At 44.7% G+C, this 21,435-nt stretch overlaps 1 protein-coding gene across 1 annotated transcript in view; it reads left to right on the plus strand.

Annotated features, from left to right (window-relative positions):
• GALNT17 (polypeptide N-acetylgalactosaminyltransferase 17) overlaps nucleotides 1-21,435 on the plus strand; it is a 220,469-nt gene that overhangs the window by 182,049 nt on the left and 16,985 nt on the right. Inside the window, exon 7 of the mRNA XM_009567029.2 lies at nucleotides 18,311-18,496. Coding sequence (XP_009565324.1) covers nucleotides 18,311-18,496 — 186 coding nt within the window. The remainder of the gene's footprint in view (nucleotides 1-18,310; nucleotides 18,497-21,435) is intronic.

The following is a 21,435-nucleotide window of genomic DNA, read 5'->3' on the forward strand; positions in this document are numbered from 1 at the left end:
AATCGTACCCAAATCAGGAATACTGATGAATAGCATATTGGTGTTGAATAACTAATAACAATTACACTAATAACAATTGGTGTAGAAACCTAAACAAATGAATGAGAAGTGAGTCATAATGTCATCGTGACCTGAAGGCACAGCTCTGCTCATTGTCTTTTTTTTTCCTTCTGCTTTATTCACTTTATACATTCCAGTTTCCAAAACTCATTATTTCCCTTTGGGTTTTGAAATGCGTTTCAAAAAAAGCCTGAAAAGTTTCCAGAACCAGAGTTAAAAAAACGCTCTGGTTGATGAGAATGTTTTGTTTTGCTAAATGTGAAATTTTGCTCTATTCACAGTTTTTATATTTATTGTAATTTGTTATAAATTTTGAGCCTAATGCAAAACCAAAACCAGAGACACTTCTCAATCTGATGAGCTCTAAATAATGTTTGATCCATTCTCATGAAATGACACATTTCCTTTTTGCTGGGATTTCATTGAAATCACTGTATTCCAGATTTTTAAAGGAAAAGCTTTTAGATGTTTCTCCGTTTTCAGATACGGCCAGACCTTTATATACTGAATTCACAGCATATATCTGCGGGGTGAAAGTGTGAGAGCAGAGAGGGGCACCCCACATCCGTGTCCTTTGTGTTCGTGGTGCGGTAAAGTCTCCCAGAGCGGAACAGAGTGCCTGTGTGCTGTAGAGCTGTTCTTAAAGCTGTGTCCTGTGCTGCTGCTCTGGGGGTTGTAGCCTCTGTCATGCCTTTGAAAGGGATAAAATAGAAGTAGCTGCTTCAGCAGAAAAGTTATTAACGCTGGTGTGCCTTTGAATGGCAGGTCTCGTTTTTGAAGGCAAAAGCTGAAATGAGACATTTTCTGGTTTATGATTTTGTCGGTGGAGAAAGTCCTTTTAATCTCAGTTTAATGAAAGGTGGCTTTAGATGTGTAAGTGACTCTGAGTGCTTGAAGAGGTGGGAGTAAAGCTTGAAGTGGGCTCCAAGACAAGCTGAATCTCTTCTTTAGTGAAGGCAGAATGTGGAACGTGGCTGGGTAGCCACCATGCATTGCTTTATTTGTAAGTATGCGATACTTCATTTAGATAAATGCCTGGGGAAATACTTCATATACATGGCAGAAAGTGTGGTGGAATAAATTAGCTCAGTGACAGTTACATCAGGAGCACCCATCTTTTTCAGTCTCTCAGACCAAAATAACTGAGAACAGTCTGGCCTCGTTGTTTGTTTACTGTTAACGGGTGATGTCTTTCATCCTCCTGCACTCCTGCTAAATGACAGGGATCGCTTTTTCCACAGCACAGCCTTTCTCCAGATACAGCGTTTTTAATATGTTGGTGAGAGTGCTGATATAAAAGCACCCATTTGTCCCACCTGGGCATCAGCAGGCTCTTCTGGGAGTCACTCTTGTCCTTCACCAGGGCCTTGCAGAAGTTTGCGAGCCAGCAGAAGACCCTACAAACAGGTGGGGGTCAGGAGGATGGGGCCAGACTCCGGTCAGTGGTGTGCGGTGCCAGGACAAGGGGCAATGGGCACAGACTGGAGCATTCCACCTGAACGTGAGGACAAACTTCTTGTGAGGGTGACAGAGCACTGGAACGGGTTGCCCAGGAAGGCTGTGGAATGTCCTTCTCTGGAGATACTCAAACCTATCTGGACAGGGTTCTGTGCAACCTGCTCAAGGTTACCCTACTTTTGCGGGGGGGGGGTGTACTTGGGGAGCTTCAGAGATGTCTTCCAATCCCAACTATTCTGTGATTCTGTGAAGATGCGATTTTCCCACTGGTGGGTATTGTTGGACCCTGCACTGCTGGGGCCTTAGGTGCCTGCAGTCGTGGGACACTCCAGCTGATAAGGATGTCTGGAGCCAATCAGAAAAGAAAACGGAGAGAAAAATGCGGTAAGACTGCATAACCCAGCCGTTCCTCTCTGTCTGTCTTGTCAGATGTTTGCGGTGCTTTGCAGGATGCCTGGTGCTCTGAGCATTCATAATGTTTCTGAGATGTCCACAGCCAGAGTGGTGTGAACTATGAAGGAACAGGTGTGAATGCTCATGAAAGGTGGATGCCACCACATGGTGTAGTCTTTCCACTGAAAGGGTCACTGGGCCCTGGCAGAGGCTGCCCAGGGAGGTGGTTGAGTCGCCTTCCCTGGAGTTGTTTAAGGGATGGGTGGATGAGATGCTGAGGGACATGGTTTAGGGAGTGTTAGGAATGGTTGGACTCGATGACCCAGTGGGTCCCTTCCAACCTGGTGATTCTATTCTATGACTCTAAAGTACGGGCCAGTTCTGGCAGCAGTTTTGACATGAAGATAAGTTTCTACAGTGAGAATCTGTTTTGTGTGCTGTTCCAGTCTTCAGTTGAAAAGGAGAAATCTTCTCCCTTGAAATGTCTGATTAGAATATAATCACCATTTTCATACCTCTTGGTGCTTTTTGAGGCTCTCCGTGACAGGGAATGGTAATTGGTTCCTTCGTTTTAGAATAAAATATCTGAGTATGTGTTTGTATGTACACATATCAATAAATGAAAACATTAATTGTTGTTATCAACATGCTTCACTGGGAAAAAAAAGATTCCCTATGTGCTTTTTTTATGGCTTCCTAATAGCTATTCGGGTGACAATCTGTCTGAAACCGGCATTGTGGGATTGTATCGCTTCCACCGCAGTTATTTCTAATTGGCAAATCAAGGACAAGAGAAGTCAGAGAAGAACGGATGCGGACTGTGATCCTGTTATTAAAATGCAATCTCAAAATTGGCCTGTGCTGAGTGAAATGTAGTGCTGCTAACCAGGCTTGCAGTACCTTATTCAGGGATTGAATGTATCATTATTCTACAGAGGCTTTCTTTTTTATTTTTTTAGGAGTTAATTAGCGATTTAAAAAACGGATGTAATATGAAAATGGGAACAAATAGATTATAGGTGATTTTAAGCAATGACTGTGCATTTGAGGACTTAGTGTATGTCATTACCACTATCTCTATTCTGCATATTTCATGCAAAATAAATAGTATTAGTTCCTAATGTTTATAAATAAATCACTGAACCGAGTCCATGACCTGTTCAGAGGTGTTTGGTTTGATCCATAGATTTCAAAGGAAGCTCCTCAGCTAAGCTCTACAGTACTTTGGAAAATGACTGTTCCCGGCAACTTCCAACACAATTTAATTCACATGAGAGCTTTGACTGTTCAGCAAAACAGGGCTTTTGTTGCACGGCGGGATTTCTTAAGGTTTATCCATCAACGTTTGTCAATATGCCTGTGTCGCCCAACCCTCTTCTCGTGATTCAGGTTCACTGTTATTACTTTAATAAAAACGTTTCATCCGTTGAAGTAGAAATTGACATTTAAAAGACTCCTAACCATGTCTTCCTTGTTCATCAACCTCTTGTTCTTATAGACCCCAGACACAGCTCAGATCCCTGTGTGCTGTTTGCTACATGGAGAACAAGAAATATATACCCTGATCCATCTCACCTGGGTTTAGCCATCAAGTCTACCAGAATCACCTAATGGATCCAGTGGGAGGGGTGCCTGCCGATGGCAGGGGGATTGCAACTAAATGATCGTTAAGGTGGTCCCTTCCAACCCAAACCATTCTATGTTTCCATGTTCCTATCTCCTTCATGTTATAAGGAACCTAGAAGATATCTCAGACCAGGTTTTCGGTCTGGTTCCTGTGGACGATGGCTGTCCAGGAGTTATTTTGCAGTGTCTGTGAAGAGGGTAAGAAAAAAACCTTCTTATATGCTGTACGGAATCTAACCTGGAGCAGTTTCTGTAAGGATCTTAACTGGAAAAATTCACAGGGCTCAGAGATTAGAAATGTCTGAAAAACACCATGGTAGTCATTTAAGTTTAAAATACCCCTAAAAGCCCTGCTGTACAAATCATTCCTTACACTGCAGTATCTTGAAGGGGTTCCAGCTGAGGTTAGACTGCTGTGGCACTTGGAACAATCCACACGTGTTGTGACAGCCTCTCACCTCATGCAGTTGTATCTCAGTTAAAGTACATGACTTGTTAAAGGAGAGAACAAAGGTAGATAGCACAGAAATAACTTGTCAAGATGCTCAGTGGAAGAACCAAGACAGTATTTCACAGTTTCTCTGCCCTGGCCCAGTGGTGTCCTCGCTGTGACCTCCAAACATCTGTCTTAAACATCTCTTTACAGAAATTATTGAATAATTGAGGCTGGAAGGGACTTTGTGAGAACTAAAGTCCACTTCCAGCACAGAGGTAGCTGAGAATCAAGGTCAGATCAGCTTTCCCAGGAACTTGCCCAGTTGATGATAAAGAGCAGAAGCTCCACAGTCTCTCGTGGTCCTGGTGCTGGATGCTCTTGTTGTGCATCCTGGCTGTGGGAGCTGAGCATAGGGAAGGCATATTTTCCTCTTCACTATAAATAATTTGAAATCAAGATAGTTACAGAACCAGAGGTCGCCACAAGGTGCACGTAGGAGGGAGGGGGGCAGCTCTGGGGGTGCTCACAGCCGTGCACCGCAGGGGCAGAAGGGCTACGGCTTTCCCACCCACTCCTGCACTCCCCAGGATACTTCTTGGACTACATACTATGTAGTAAAGGAGAAATAAGGAGTTCATGAGATATCAGGGTTTTTTTTAACTTAAGCACAAATACTTAAGCACCGAAGCGGTTGTGTGTTTTATCTTTCGCATAAAGCTCCCTCTTGGACCCATCATTACGCGTGATTGATTTACAACATTTTTTTGAGCATAGCTTCACCTTCAGCCAGCGTTCAGGGCAGTGGCCAGACACTGTGATGGTGTGGAGACCCATCTAGCAGTCCCTTCTAGAAAACGTGATCAAAAAGACATCCTGATACAGCAGCTCATGCAGCGTGGCAGCCAGGTGATGCCAGAGTCACGGAGCGACTGCACGGCTAGCGCTTCATTTGGATCGCACTGCTGTTAAATTGCACTGAAGAGGGGCGGTGTAATAAGCACAACAGCCAGCTGGCGTTCGCTGCATGAAAAATCATTAGTTGTGATGCTCTGCAAAGTGGTGTCCGTGTTGTGACCAGACCCCAAGGTGAGGGGAAAGAAATGATGGAGATACTTTATGGCTGGAATATCCGGAACAGGACAGCATTGAAATTTGCTCCTTGGGAGCGGAGTGCCAGCTGTAACAAGCTAATGGGGTCTGCAAGCAGCAGAGGTAGGATTTCAGAACTGCTTTGATCTCTACTCTGGTAGTTTGGTGCCGTGGATCAAAGGAGAAATTTGCAATGTGGATTATAAGAGGGCTTAATGTGAAGCAACATTCTTTCTGGGCTGCTATGAAGGGCACTTTCTTCCTGGGCATGAGTGATACCCAGCTGGGTGGAGGGAGAGGTGAATGTGGCGTTGCTGGAGAAAGGTTACTGGTGCTTTTTGGAACATTAATGTCATCTCAGATCTCCTAATGGAACTTTGACCATCTTGTTCCAGCAGGCTGGGTCACCCTAAATAGCGCAGTAGTAAACATGCTCTGACTTGACTGGGTTTTGTTGAGTTATGTTTAGGGTATATGTATTCGGGCTCACGCAAGCAGCTTTGCCAGCAGATCTGGAGTATTTTCTTAAGCTGCCTTGTGATTCTTTAATTATTATAAACAGCCTGAATATTGAAGTTCACTGTAGACAGGGAAAAGCTTGAACTAACCAAGATAGATTGCCTGTTTCATGCCACCAACACAAGGCCATTTGTAACATGGAGGGCGTAACACCCGGGCGCGCAGCTGTGTCTGTGACAGCCCTCATCAAAAACCGTGTGAATCCTTTTTGCGTTTGACACCAAACTATTGCTGGTGCTGGTTAGAGGGAGGCTGAAATCCTGACTCTGGGAAGGACAATTGGAGTTGTGCTGCAGGTCTCATAGAGGGCAGGACTTAATATCCAATCAAGGCTTTGATCACGATTAGATGGTGCAAGAACAGTGTTAACGCTATTATTAATAAAATAGGAATGCAGATCTGTTTTTAAACGGGGTTGGGTTGCATCAAACACATTTTTGCCTCCATCCTTTCTCAATCTGTCCCCCCTCACTGCATAGCCTCGGCCCTCTTGGCTGTTGCACTTGCGTGCTAGCTGAATTTCTGACCGCTGTGAGCAAGTTCGAGTCCTCTGAAGTCAGTGGCAAATATGTCTGCATCAAGGAAATGCCATGGCCTTTATTAAACCAACATGTAATGGTGAGTACAAGGCCTGGCTGCTTGCCCTGGAAACTTTTGAAGATGAAAGAGAGGGTCCAGATGGACAGCCACCAAGGTAATTCAATGGTCTTGGAGTGTTTAATGGGTAGATCAAGCAGCTGCGCCACAGTTACCACCCGCAACACTGCCCCCAAAGACAGGGCATGAGCATCCAAATTTAAAATCACAGCTCCAGCTCAGCGGCCGTTCCATCCATCCTGATGGGAGATGTTTCAAATATTGACCAGATTTGAAAGGGTGATGGTCAACAGATGATGGTGCCTACCATGTTGAGATGAGCACCTGTTATTAGGTTGTTAGTTTTAGAGGGTCTTTGCACAATGCTTTACCTGCACGCATACCAGGTTTTTAACACGAGTTTTTTGCAGAGGAGGAAGGCTGGCTGTGACAATCAGTTCTCAGGGGGGTTGCTGATGATAGTTTCAGAGTCACAGCAATTGCTCAGGTTTTAAACTTTCATACTTGCTTCAAGTTGCAAAGTATTCGTTATTTCAAAGCATAAGACGGCTCCACTGCCAGAGAAAATAAGCAGATGGCAGAGTGAGTGGCAAAGAGATGATAGAGCTGCCCTGGTCTCTGGCCATCTGGTTTGAGCCTTAGTTTAACATTTCAAACTCGCATGTGCTAAGTCTGTCTGCAGCAGACTTGGTGCTGGAAGGGAGAGAATGTTGGGCAGTACCATGCGGCAGCCCACAGACGAGGATGACTTACATCCCTAACATGGGTGGATAATTTTTCTCCTTTAAAACAAGGGCCAGATGACGACGACAGGCTGAGAGAATTGAGGTTGTTCAGCCTGGAGAAGAGAAGGCTCTGGGGAGAACTTAGATCACCTTCCAGTACTGAAAGGGGCTGCAGGAAAGCTGGGGAGGGGCTCTTGGTCAGGGAACACAGGGACAGGATGAGGGGGAACATTTTTAATCTGAAAGAGGAGAGATTGAGATGAGATTTTAGGAAGAAATGTTTTGCTGTGAGGGTGGGGAGGCCCTGGCCCAGGTTGCCCAGAGCAGTGGTGGCTGCCCCATCCCTGGAGGGGTTCCAGGCCAGGTTGGATGGGGCTTGGAGCCCCTGATCCAGTGGGAGGTGTCCCTGCCCATGGCAGGGGGTTGGGACTGGATAATCTTTAAGATCCCCTCCAACCCAGCCCATTCTTTGATTTTATGACAGCTCTGTTCCAAATCTGAATTGCCCTCCTTGAGCTGCCCATAGGTTGTTACTAAAGTGAGGGTCAGGTGTGTGTGGCAACACAGCATTGCTCTTGGGTTTGGCAGGGTCAAGAAGATAGGTTTAACACTAGGGCTCCATGCACCAGGAACGGGCAGAACCCTTTGAAACCACTCCTAAGAAGAACCAGACCTAAAACAAAAGTAGAGCGCGTTAAGTAAACCTGACAGTTTCTTTCAACATTGTTGTTCAGAATCCTTTCCCAACATAATGAATGAGAGAGACCGTGGCATAAACATCAGAGAGCTTAGGAGGCATTGTCGGTTTGGCTTTGAGCACTGACAAGGCATAAAATACCTCGTGTGTGTACGTGTCTGTGCGTACTCATAGGCATTCACACCAAATAGCAGACATACACAGACACTGCCTGCGTTTCCTCCCTCTGTATTTGCATGCTCCAGTTTTAAACTCATTAGCTGCTCTTTTTGATGAGTTACTTGAGCAGGTTCGCGCAGGGAGGATAGGCTGAGTCACATCCAATCGTATCCATCTATGGAGGAGCTCGGCTTCCTTCCAACGCCTTCCTCATCTCCATCTGATGAGAGGATATCTATAATTACAGATCACAAAAGTCTCAGTCGTGATGTGCTGGAGTTAAAAGGACTGGAGGGAGTTTGGTGGAGCTGGGTGCTGTCAGCTCAGGAACTGCTCTGTGATGCGCCTGCCTCTCTCTGCATAAATAATTCTGTTTCAGAACTGCCTCTTACGGTTAAAATGATACATGGCACCTTTCTCCCTCCTCCTACTGCTCCCCACGCGGAATCATGTTAGTGCGAAGAACGGTCTGGTTCTAATTTTCTCTAAAGACTTTTTTGCATGAAAAATTGATCAAAATTCTCTTGAACTATTTATGTTATTTTGCTTTTACAGCTTTGACAGAAATGGTAATAGGAAAATGAAATCAAGATGGTTTTGGTACATTACTGGCATTAAAAAAAATGAAAAAAGAGCAACCTCCAAGTAGTTGAGGGACAAATCCTGCTGGTAATTTCTGTAGGACGAGCGTATAAAGTCCTGTGTGTTGTTCTCCTTCTGCAAGGGCTTACAGGTGTTGTTGATGCTGTTTTAAGGCAGTTGTCTTTTATGAGTCTGTAATAATCTTTGCATTATACTATTAGAACATAATCAGGTCGTTGTCATACTGCCAAGGCTGATCAGATAACGTGAGTGCACCGAGGAATTTTAGTACTAAACTTATTAGGAGAGACCTAGATTTATACCACGATAGTCACAAACTGCTTCAGTGCCTAAACTGCAGCTTTGTGCTCCGCGGGAGTGCCGGTCTCAGCCATATGGGAGCTGGTGATACACATTTTGGCTCCTGCTTCAGCCAAGGCTGGGAGTTCAGGTGTGAAAGCATCTCTCCAGTTTCACCAACCATTTGCAAGATGTGGATTTAAAAATATTCTATTCCTCCTTTTTTTTTTTCTTTTTATGCTTAAATAACTTTCGAAAGCGCTAAAATAGCAAAGCTGCAGTCACTCTGGTTGCTATAATTTAATTTTGCAGCAATTAAAATATCAGTCCTCATGTGCTGAGAAGTGAAATGCAGCATTTTTTCCCAGCCAAGAGATGTGGACGCTTGTCATTACAGCTAAACCTCCCCGTGCTGTGATCAGAGTGGTGATCAAGAGTCCTTTAAATGTAGCTTCCCACCAAGCCCGTTCTTATGTATCTTATCTGGTGATAAAGTCAAATCAATAGCTATTGTAGCCAGGAATGATGTGCTATTTAGAACAGGTTGTGTTGCATTTGTTGGAGAAGCACGGCATAAATTTTTCATTGGAAAAACCTCCAGTTTGAGCAAACACAATTGCGGTGTGTATGTATCATTCTCCTTGAACTGTGGCAGCCCAGAGAAATCACTGCTTCGCACTGACGTGAAGCTTCTTTATTCCAATATCTCCAGTATTTCAGATGTTAAACTATTTGTGTGCTTTGCTGAGTTAAGCGGATGAAAACTGTGGCTATTACCTGGCATTGCTAGAAGTTAGGAATTGTGGAGTCAATTGTGCACCTGAGTTCCACTCTTATTTGGCAGTTTTAAGTGGCCATTATAAAAGGAATTAATTTAGTGCTCTCAGCAGGAAAGCTAAGACATTTGGACACTGGACAAGCTGGATATTTTGGTTATTATTGGTCTGGCACAACATAGACAGGAACCTGTCCAAAGCAGTATCATCCATAAGAATAAAATGTGAGAGAAGAAATGCTGAAAAAGAATTGATTGTTTAAATGCAGTATTGCTTTCTCCCACTTCCATTCTCTGCTTGAATGGACGTGGTCTGAGACGGTCTGGTGAGGACGTGTCCATTAAAAATTCATATTTTAAGGAAATTTTACGTGAATACCAAACCTGATCTGGCTGCTTGGCCCTGATCCTCTTGGAAAGGGTTTCTGTGGCCTCATGAGAGAGAAAACAGATATAAAGGTTTAGCAGTGAAATTCTTTTCCCTTTCAGCTGCAGGATTCTAGTCTTTGCCACTTCTTTGTAGAGGTTTCCAAGATAATTTATTAGTTGTTCCGAGTGATTTGTGTTCAGATTTCCAGCAAGAGGAGGGTCTCTGTTGGATCCATCAGTGCTCATGTTGTCCCTACCAGCATGGTGTTGCTTTCTTCGGAGATCAATATACCCAAAGGTAGATATACCTCCCAGTATGGCTCCTCACGCTGAGAAACGCTGCGCTCTCCGGTCGGTCTGATTGTTAGTCTTGACTATAGTCAAACTCTGCGCCTTTGTTGGATCTACCGCACAATGGCCTCAAAAGTGGCGCATCCACTGCTTTTGTACCAATTCTTACACCAGTAGTCATCTCTTGATTTGATCTCTGAAAATCCACACATCCAAATTAAAAGGTAATCCTCTTCAAGGAGTGCTGGTGTCCACCTGCAGATAACGTGAATACTCTGTTTCACTGCAGTGGAAGTAAAAACTTCCCAAAGAGAGCTGATTTTCCTTCTTTTTTTTTCCTCCCCTCTGTGTGTGGTTTCTTAACTCACCTTCTTGTAATTCGACGTAACGTTTCTACTGAAGAGCTCGCTGTGATTGTTTCACGAGATGGTGGCGTTCACAACAGTTTGAAGAAATGCTTCAGTGATGATATAAGATATAACATATATAAAAATACGTATGATGAAATAAAGTATTATCCAGCTTGCTGTGTGTGAGAGGTATGCAACTTTATGAGTGCTGCCCATAAACAGCCATCAACTAACGATGTGGAGGTGTTTATTTACCCAAATTTGGATTTAACAGGCTTGCTGTGGTGCGTGTCTCTCACCTCTACATTAGAAGGGCCTTAGGGGTGGGGGAATCAAGATGCTACAGCGACGTTCGACTTGTGAGTACCGAACTGTAAGGTTTTCTAGAGGAAATAAGGCTAACACGGCACCTTTGCTCTGTGATGAGGATGCTTAAATAACAGGCAGGAGCTGCATTACCTCTCTCTTAAGAATGATTTTAAGTATAAGGGATGGTTGCTCCAAAACCATGATGTATTTACTTCTTGCACAATCCGGCACTGTGGGAATCCTTTACCCCGCTGACTGGGGGTGAGGAGTTTGGCTTGGGTTGCCCTGCCCCACATCAGCGCTGCCTGCTCGAGTCTCTGCCTCCCGTGGTGTCCTCTGGGGATGTGGGACAGAGCACAGGCAAAATGGGGACAGAAAAGAGAGAAATTGCTTCCGATACATAGCTGGAAATGTATCTGTACGTGTTGTTTCTTCTGAAAAAAAGGAATAATTCGGAGAGATACCGTCTCTCAGAACTATATGAAGGAGCATGTGGAGAAATGATTATTTCTTTGCCTTTTTTGCTGTTTCTCAATGTTATTATTTGGGTCTTTGTTCTGATTTGTTCCTTATTATTTTGGCTGCCCTGAGTAATTATGTTTTTCTCTTAACTTAGGAAGTTACTTTTAAAAGAAATGAGGGGGGTGAAGATAAGGCAAAGCTGTTAAATGGGAAATCTATTGCTAATTAAGACTCGGGTTTGCTAATCACCTTAGAAATGAAGTTATCAGCTGAAAAAGCCTGGAGTTTGTGTAATGAAAGTTTGGAGCAGTTTTCCCCCCGTTTCCTTCTGTCACAATACATTCAGAGATTAAAAGTTTACCTCGTAGACTCATCTTGACACCACTAGACATGATGTCTCTTTGCATTAACTGCAGGCGGGCTCGAGCTGTTCTAGGATATATTTCAGTCTAAATAGTTAAAATTTGGCAAAGTTATAAGCAACTAAAGTCAGGATCGTTTAATGGGAGCTGTCAGTGTTCATTACTGATGTCACGCCGCGCTCCAGCTAGAACACCGTGTCCAGGACCCAAGGTAGTCACCGTCCCTTCCTATTTTTTGTTATTATTATTATTATTATTAATGATATCCCAGCGATGAGGAGGAAGCACAGCATTATATAAAGCAGCGACCCAGGGATGCTGATAGAATTGGGTTTCACCTGGAAATGCTGATTGTCGAGAGGAGAAGGTGCTGTGCTTCAGAGGGACTCTGTCCTAGCACTCTGTGGGATGAAAAGGGGTGAGGGACTGGCCCCAGCGATGCCTCTGATCTTAGAATCATAGATTCATTAAGTTTGGAAAAGACTTATAAGATCATGCAGTCCAACTGTCAGCCCAACTGCACTGTGTCCAGTAAACCATGTCCCAAAGCGCCAAGTCTCCATGTTTCTTTTAACAGAAAAATCTTGCAGACATCCTTCTCCCTTTTTCTGATGTTGACTTTCTTTGTGCAAAAAAACCCAAACCAACCCAGACGGAGAGCCCAAATTCCCTTCTATGGCTCGCAGCTGCGTGGAGGGAATCACAACGTATAAGTTAGTCTGTCATTGCAGAGGAAGCAACCCCTGCATCGGTATTTTCTGCTGAAAGTGTTCTCCTCAAGTTATTAATTTTATCTTTTGCTTCCCTGCCAGTGGGCACCATGGCGTAGCGAGGGCTGGTTGACGGCAGCTAGAGAAAGGAAAAAAGGTTTTCTTAATATATATGCATTAAACCTCTGGTTTCGATGTTAATTTATTCAGCCATTCTTTCGATAGACCTGTGGGCACGCCTTCTCCCTGTGTGCATCCTTTGCTGCTCAGCGAGTGCTGGTTGGACTTCAGTGGAGGGGATGGGGTGGACAAGGCAGCGGCCCCCCATGCTCAGCGGCATCCTCCTGCTTGCCCCAGCTGGCATCCAAACGCATCTTCTGGGCTGCTCCGTCCAAGCAAACCAGATCTGTAAAGCACTTGTAGCCCCACCAGCCTCAAGGCTTGAGCGTGACCAGCCCCTCCAGTACCTATTTCCAGTGCAGATGATGCCTCGAGCCTGGTGTAGCACAGGACGGGCTTTCGGCACTCTTCTGGGTGGTGGATCTCTTTGAGTCACCCTTTTCTGCCTGGCTGGCTCCTATGACATTAGGCAGATTGCCAAAAGCCCTTTTGTTTAAATAATGCTCCTTGAGAGTAATTGCTGGCTCTGGCAGACAGGAGCAAAGCAAATTGATGGCTGCAGTATATTTTTGAGGGCAAAGGGGATCGTGAGCAGTAATTGTTCTTAACTGCTTAGCACTTTGAAAATTGTTTCTGTGGCTATTGCAAGGAGCTGGCAGAGCAAAATGGGAATTTTCTCTGTGGCTCTATTGCACTCACAGAGGACCATTAGTACGTTGTGTTTTGTCTTCCATTCCTTCTCTGCTCCCAGGAGCACAGTGACCACAGGGGGTGTGCGCTTCCCCAGTCTCCTCCCTTGGCTTGCTTGCAGTCCCACCTAACAGGCTGTTTTCCAGGATCTAACCGCTGTTTCCCTGATCCTTGAGTCCTAGCTGTCATTAGGACACATTGTATAGAGTCCTCCAGAAGACCAGTGCAAAAACAAGCCTTTGACTTTGTGAACGGGGACCTGAAGGTGGATGGAAGAGGAGAGGCTGGTGTCTTGGCTGGAGGAATAAGGTGCTATTGAATATAGCCAAGTACTCACACCCCGACAGTGACACGCAGGTGCACGTGCACGAGAGGAGCACCTGGACCTCCCTTGTTGCTCTGCTGCCACATTGCATCACACCGAGTCTTCTGCCCATTTTGGGTTATTCCAAAGCAGGACGCTGAGGTACCGGCTGTTTCATGAATACTTTCTCATACTTTTTTTGTGCTTCTAGAAGGGGATTAGAAAGCAAAGCTGGGTCATCCCTTCACTGGAGCAAGGTGATGCAGTCTTATGCCAACCAAAATGTGCCTCCCACATGTGCAAACACTTCTAGAACGTGGATGGCTGATGCAGTTTCAGCCGTACTCAAACATTTTCCTGCTCCATCGGACTCACTGCTTTTCCATGCTTAGGACAGTCACATTTTGCTTGGAAAGTGATTGCAAGGGTATTACCCACCAGCTTTCTGAACAACACACGAAACATCTTTGGGTGATGGATTTGTTTGGGATTTCTTCATTAGAATTTAGTGTTAACTGGTTATTTATAAATCCAGGCATCTTTCTGTGTGTTTGATTACTCCTGTGTGTAGACTGATGGAGAACTTATCGAGTCACTGTCATTTACTGGAGGGGAATGCTTCTATTTTTAATTCTGCATCTCTTTACGGGTGGATGACTGGCAAGCTAATAGTTGTGTTGAAGTTTGAATGTCAGAAAATAAAGGAGAAACTTGAGACTTGCTCGTCATATTTAGCCTGCTGCGTTACAGACTATATCTTGAGTCTTCAAACATGCCTTTACATCTCATCTGTGCGTGTTTTATAAAACGAAGTGATCGTGGTTTCATCCTTTGCAGGAAGCAAAATAAAAGACTGTGCCTCATTAAATAGGTTAAACATTAGTTCATTTGACAATACCTTGTTTTTCTGATTGGTCTTAAATTTGTGCTGGCTCTTGATTACCCATCTACCAAGAGGTAATTCTTCAAGGAATTAGCAGAAACAACATGCTGGACTGATTGTCCTGTTAATGCTGTTAGGGGCAGTAAATAGAGTATTTTAAGCGATTGTAGGTTTATTTGCTATGACAATGAAAAATCTACTTAATAAGGAAGTCATCTGTTTGTTAAAGGTCTTTGGTGGGACAAATGGCTGCTCAAAAGGGACATAAATGAAGATTCCCAAGAAGCCTTCTACCTTCAGGGGTCTGAGTGCATGAGGGTGGAGTTCCTGCCAGTTGGGACATTGGTGTCAGTGAAACGGTGGAGGCGGTTGCCTCTGTGTGCGTGTGCATTATTGAGTGTGGCCTTTGCCTGTAGCACATGGACAGAAGTGGTCAAGGTGCATCAGGGCATCACTCAGACGATGGCTTCCAGTGTTGATGGAGGATGGAAAATCTGCTGAGCCCTTTAGGTTGTGGTGTCTCACAACTCATTTCATGTTTGCATGAAGAGAACATATTCTGGGGCCTTTCTTGGGGCTATTCACCACTGCGCAGTTGTGGTTATTGCAAGGATGAAGCATCATGCTGACCTTGTAGGGCAAAGGCACCTTATGCTTCTTAGAATCATAGAATCACCAGGCTGGAAAAGAACTCTTGCATCATCAAGTCCAACCATTCCTGTGGGACTAAACCATGTCGCTGAGCACCTCATCTACCTGTCTTTTAAACCCCTCCAGGGATGGTGACCACCACCTCCCTGGGCAGCCTCTGACAGGGCCCCATGACACTTTCTGTGAAACAATTTTTTCTGATATCCAGCCTGACCCTCCCCTGGCACAGCTTGAGGCCATTCCCCCTTGTCCTGTCCCCTATCACTTGGGAGAAGAGCCCAGCTCCCTCCTCTCCACAACCTCCTTTCAGGCAGTTGTAGAGAGCAATAAGGTCTCCCCTCAGCCTCCTCTTCTCGGGGCTAAACAGTCCCAGTTCCCTCAGCCGCTCCTCGTAAGACTTGTTCTCCAGCCCCTTCCTCAGCTTCGTTGCTCTTCTCTGGACACACTTTGGAGCTCAACATCCTTCTTGTGGTGAGGGGACAGAGCTGAACCCAGGATTCGAGGTATGGCCTTACCAGTGCTGAGTGCAGGGGCAGAATCCCCTCCCTGGACCTGCTGGCCACGCTGTTTCTGATCCAAGCCAAGATGCCTTTGGCTTCCCCTGGTCTGTAGCACTGCATAGGGTTGTTGTGCCCCAAGTGCAGGACCCGGCATTTGGCCTTGTTGAACCTCATGCCATTGGTCTCAGTCCACCAATCCAGCCTGTTCCCTACCCTCCAGCAGATCGACACTTCCACCCAGCTTAGTGTCATCTGTAAACTTGCGAAGAGTGCATTCGATCCCCTCATCCAGGTCATTGATAAAGACATTGAACAGAGCTGGACCCAGTACCGAGCCCTGGGGGACACTACTTGTGACTGGCCTCCAGCTGGAGTTAACTCCATTGACCACCACTCTCTGGGCCATCCAACCAGTTTTCCACCCAGGAGAGTGTGCGCCTGTCCAGGCCAGAGGCTGACAGTTTCTGAAGCAGAATGCTGTGAGAAACTGTGTCAAAGGCTTTACTGAAGTTCAAGAAGACTCCATCCACAGCCTTTCCCTCATCCAGTAGTCGAGTGATTTTGTCATAGAAGGTGATCAGGTTAGTTTGGCAAGAGCTGCCTTTCGTGAACTCGTGTTGACTGGGGCTGATCACCCGGTTTCATGCGCTGTATGATAGCACTCAAGATCACCCGTTCCATGACTTTCCCCGGCACTGAGGTCAGACTGGAGTTTCCTTCCTGGCTGTGGAGGATGTCTCCTGGATTGAAGACCCTGTGCTGCCACCTGTGGACACATTCATGTGTGCTTCTGCATGTCAGTGGGAACAGAAAGTCCTTGCCAGGCCACGTGGGAGCAAGCAATGTCTTCCTGGGGCCATGGCTTACTCCTCTGTCCTGAGGACAGTGGTGCTGGGTGCCTCTTGGATGTTCCCAATATAATAGTTCTCCTTGTTCTTATTGTTACCAGCAGAAACAGTTATAAATGCCTTGTAAAAACAGATTTTTTTAATTTACAGTGACAATTTAGGCTTTATTTAAGAGACAGAAGTATGATCTTTCATGGCATAAGTGCATTTTTGGAATTAAATTTTTATTGATCACTCTAGGACTGGCTTGTGGATGCGTTTATAACCAATGCCCTTCGCACAATGCCCAACACACTTTCTCTCTCGGGCTATCACAACGTGTGTGTTTCAAAATATTTTGTATGGATATTCCAGAAACCTAGGAAAGCCGTCTAGCATAAAGCTATGTGAATTATTTAAAGCCTGAAAAGAAAATATTGCACCTTTACTGCTAGAGGCAAGCATGCTGGAAAATGACAGTTTAATTATGTCATGGTTTTTATGTTTCAATAGTAATGATTCCGATCTCAGATCAGGACAAAACCCAAGAAATCCCCCAAACCACACAAACAGGTGGTGCTGGGGATCTTCCAGGACTGGCAGTTTTATTCAGCAGCTTTGGGAACACCTAAGGGCAGAACTTGATGCTCCTATTTCACTGAGATGTTAAGGGACTAAAGAACTGAGCAGTCAAGAAGCAAAGGCAGTTTCTGTCTAATTATTGCCTTTAAAAATATATATTTTTTTTTTCTTAAGAACTACCTTGCTCCCTTTTTATTTGCATTGCCAGAATGTGCCCCCTTGCAAAACTTTAAGTAATCCTTGTGGACTTTGCTGGCCGGAGGCACGCGTGGTTGTGGCTGGATAAGAGGGGTGGACATGCCCCTAATCTCAGAAATCAGCTCTGAATTTGCTCTAGAGGCATGAAATTGTATTTAAAAACATTCAGAAAGGTCCAACAGCAGGACAGGGGTAAGGTGGGATTTTTGTACTACGTGTTTATGCAGCGGCTAAAGAAATGGGGCTCTGCTTTTGTGATGCGGGCACCTGTCCTCTGTAGCAATCCAAGCGAGAACAGCATGAGGAGGAGGATTACCCCGAGGAAAGACGGCTCCCTGTTGTTCTGCCCCTAACTTGTGTCTCCTGGGCTTGGGGTGTGCACGTGCACTGCCTTAGGTGGGGTAACCCCCCTACTTGGAGATTAAAAAGGGCATCAGGTACAGCCAGGAAGCTCCTCGTGAGGAGAGCGGAGGGAATAGAGTCGGTAAAATTTAGGGAACACAGATGGGATAAAAGGTGGTGAGCCTGGAAGAGATCCCAGAAACGATGGGTGTTATAACAACTGTGCAAAATGATAATGCGGAGCAGAATGCAAAATAGGCGAAACTGGGGTTATTAGGCCCATTTGGCATATGTGTTTGTAACGATCGTGCAGTGCCTGGTGTCCTGGCTGCATGTCTTTGATTTAAGATAAATTCCTTCCTGGTGAAGACAAGCGGGGAGGGGAGGTTCCAGGTATAGTCTGTCATTCTCTGAATTCCCCTTCTGTGTGATAAGAAGATCTCAAAAGATTTTATTAACTTGTAAGCTGTGATTTAAGGTAATTTTAAACAGCATGTGAAAGAAAAATAATGAACAAATGTTTTCAAGTGGGAAAAATCTGTCCTTGCCATATGTCTCACTGAGTCATCCCTTCTGCAGGAGGAGATTTTGCAATTGCTTCAACTATTCCAGTTACTAATACTTTTTATTTAGTAGCAACATGCCTGTAAACTCAGCACCCCATCCTACAACACATTAATGCCACATGCTGGATGTAGACCTGATCCTTCTAATGTTGACACTTGTTTTGCTCTGGGCACCGATCAAATTCTCCCTGCGTGTCTTGCCATCGAGCAAAGGCCAAACCCGGCCATGGATTTCCACTTGCCAACTAGACGATGTAGTGCTCTGCGCTCACCAGGATGTCATAGAAACCTCAAAACCCATCATTTCTTTATCTTTAATTTATATGTGGGCTCTCTGGCAGAGCCCTGTGCTGACGGTGTTGTCTGGTTGCACTGCAGGTGTGGCTGTGCGGTGGCAGCATGGAGGTCCTGCCTTGCTCCAGAGTGGCTCACATCGAGCGCAAGAAGAAGCCCTACAACAACAACATCGGTTTCTACACCAAGCGCAATGCCCTGCGGGTGGCTGAGGTGTGGATGGATGACTACAAATCACACGTCTACATCGCATGGAACCTGCCACTGGAGGTATGACCATTGCACCTTATCCTAAGCCTTCACTTTATTGGATTAAATACTTTAATTATAGAGCATTTGGTGCCCCTACGAAAGAGGAGCCTTAAATGCCCTGCGTCCCATCCCTAGCTGTGGCAGTCAGCAGAGCTCTCTTAGCTTTGGCGGAGCTCCTGCGAGACATGCAGACTTTGGAGGAATTCCTACGGTTCACATAATCCTTTTTATTTTCATTTCTCAAAATTAAACCTGTATTGTAGTGTTTATCTCCCCGTTGAGTGTTTACACAGCATGAATTTATGTCATTATACTGCTCCGCAGATGGAGTCTGTCTATAAAGTCAGTTGGCAGAAGATTATTAATATCAGCATCATTAGTGCATGAGGTTTTTTTCCTGCGGCTTGGACAGGTCTGTGTTACGTGCAGCCCAGAGGGGGTTTCCCAGCTTGCAGATGCTGTCACAGCTCAGAGCATCCTGCGTTCCGTGTGTAGCCCGGGTGCCTGAGCTGTTTGCTTTCACAGCATTGGAGAAGTGAACTCCAGCTGGGCCACTCCCTTCCCTCCCCTGGTCATGCCAGAAGAATAAAAAGAGGTGGTGGGGATGGGGGAGACAGCGATGCGCTCCAGGTGATGGGTGGGATGAGGGTTCAGGGTGCCCTGCAGAGCCCCCCATCAGCCTCTGCACCTTCATTGTACGTCTGCACAAGTACTGGGCTGCACTGGCGAAGTGCAAGGAAAAACCATTGCCGTGTGTGGCCAGACCCTGTGCGAGCAGTTCTTTGCAGTCCCCCTTTTGGTGCTAAAAATAAACATGAAATATTCATACTTTGTCAATCACACCCCTACAAAGAGCCGCTTTGCCGCGATTAAGAGACAGGACGCAGCTTGATGCAAGCAAATGTCGTCTTTATTGTGCAGCTAACTTATATTTATACCAGTTACAGCTAATTTAGGCTCATACATATTGCAAAAAGCGAGCTCAGTATTGGCTAATACAAAAGGGTCTTTGGCTAATACAAAAGGGTCTTCTGCCTCACCCAACGACAATTTCCTGCCATTCAACAATAAGTACCCGCGATCAAGCCAGCAATCTTTGTTAAAAGTTCTTGTCTCATTCTCTTTCAGGGCCTGTGACAGACAGGCTCCAGCATGTCTGCCTTTATCAACTGATCTGTGCTGGGGGTTCTCCTGAAGCAACCCCCAGCTGTTGCAACATCTCCCCCTTCCTGTTGCACAACAAGAATCTTTTTCATAGATCGCGCTACCAACCTTTGCAAACATTGTAATAAACACGGCAATAAAAGTAATAACAAGACAAAAACACCTAAAGCATATACGACCATTTTTACAAGGCTTCTCAACCACCCTGGAAGTCCCCATCCTTCAAAGAGTTTATCTAACCAGTCCCAACTACCACTCTGTTGTAATTTGGAGACTCCAGTCTTAAGCTGTTGAATGCTCGCATGAATAGATTCCGAGTGGTCGGAAAGATTCATGCCAACACATACCTTCAAAATCCTCACAACCATGTCCCTGTGCTAAAAGCAAAAAATCTATTGCAGCTCTATTTTGTAATGTAACATGCCTAACACTATTAACATCAGCTAACAAGCCACTCAAAGCCATTGAAGTAGCATTAGTCTGCTTACTCAACCAACATCCCAAATTTGCCAGCTTTGTCAAGGTTGCTGCAGTTGCTACCCCAGGAGCTAATGCTGAGGCAGCTACAATTTCTCCAGGTTCCCAGAAAGGTGACTGTACTCTTACAGTCAGCCCCAAATTGATGGATAGATCATTTATTTTGTTTACTTCGTTTCTTGTTATAAATCATAGTGAGATTGGGAGTTAGTAACGTAAGCTATCCAAGGCTACATAGCCTGCAATTAAATTTTGACAATATTCCTCTGCACACTTTAACTCCATTAATCAGACAAAAATTTTCTACATGCAAAGCAACTGGAAAAGAAAAAGAACGCGATACTTTAGGAAAGATATGACTATACAAGGCTGTTTCGTTTCTATGCACAGGTAAACTAGCATTTACATTCTGACATTTTTGAGTGATTTTATAGGTACAATTATACATTACACAAGCATCCATTATTACTGACCTATTTCGCTGGAACCTATCTTGGACCGCTGTCTGTAATGACAAACAAAACATAACCTCTTCCTGTCATTTTTAGCTCAACAGGTCCTTCCCATTCACCTGAGTCCCAGTCTTTGTATAGTACCTTGATATCTTGCTGGTCCTGGTTATTCAGTCCTGACTCTAGCGATCAGTGATGGATTACAATAGGAAAACTAGTTCTATTTCCAGTTAAATGTAAAAAGTTCAAAAGTTCAACACATAAGTCGCCTTTGCAATTCTTTCACTAGGAGGTAATATTTCTCCCTTTTTTTTTTTTCTTTTTTTTTCCTTTTCAGTTTGAGGAGCTTTACTTTTAAAAGGTACTAATTGTGCTGTTAGACCAAATGCCTGACCATCAAGTCGTCTATGAGCTTTTCTCTGAGTAATGGCTTTTCCAATTTTGCTCAAAGTTTGTTGTGCATCACTCTTAAAAGTAAGAGGTGCTGTTAAAACCATGTCCTCCCTTAAGAAGATCAAATAATGGACTTAGTTCTGCATTAGTTATACCCAAATAAGGTTTAACTCGATTGATAGTTCCTTGGAGCTTTTGTAAATTGATTTAACTACTATTTGTAATTTGCCTTGCAGGGGTTCAATTGTGGCATTCAAAACTTTCCACCCAAAACACTTCCAGGTTTGAATTCCCCCAGGTGCGACCTGAAGGCCTATTTTCTCTACCACAATCTTAGAAATGGTATTAATTGAGTAACACAACTGCTTTGGGTGATGTACACAGGTGGGAAAGGAATATATACCATAACTTGTATTTGTCCAGTAAAAGCAGAATTAATAACACCAGGCTACACAAAAAGACCCTGCAAAG

Source organism: Cuculus canorus, chromosome 20 (assembly GCF_017976375.1).
Source record: "Cuculus canorus isolate bCucCan1 chromosome 20, bCucCan1.pri, whole genome shotgun sequence".
NCBI classification, from domain to species: domain Eukaryota; kingdom Metazoa; phylum Chordata; class Aves; order Cuculiformes; family Cuculidae; genus Cuculus; species Cuculus canorus.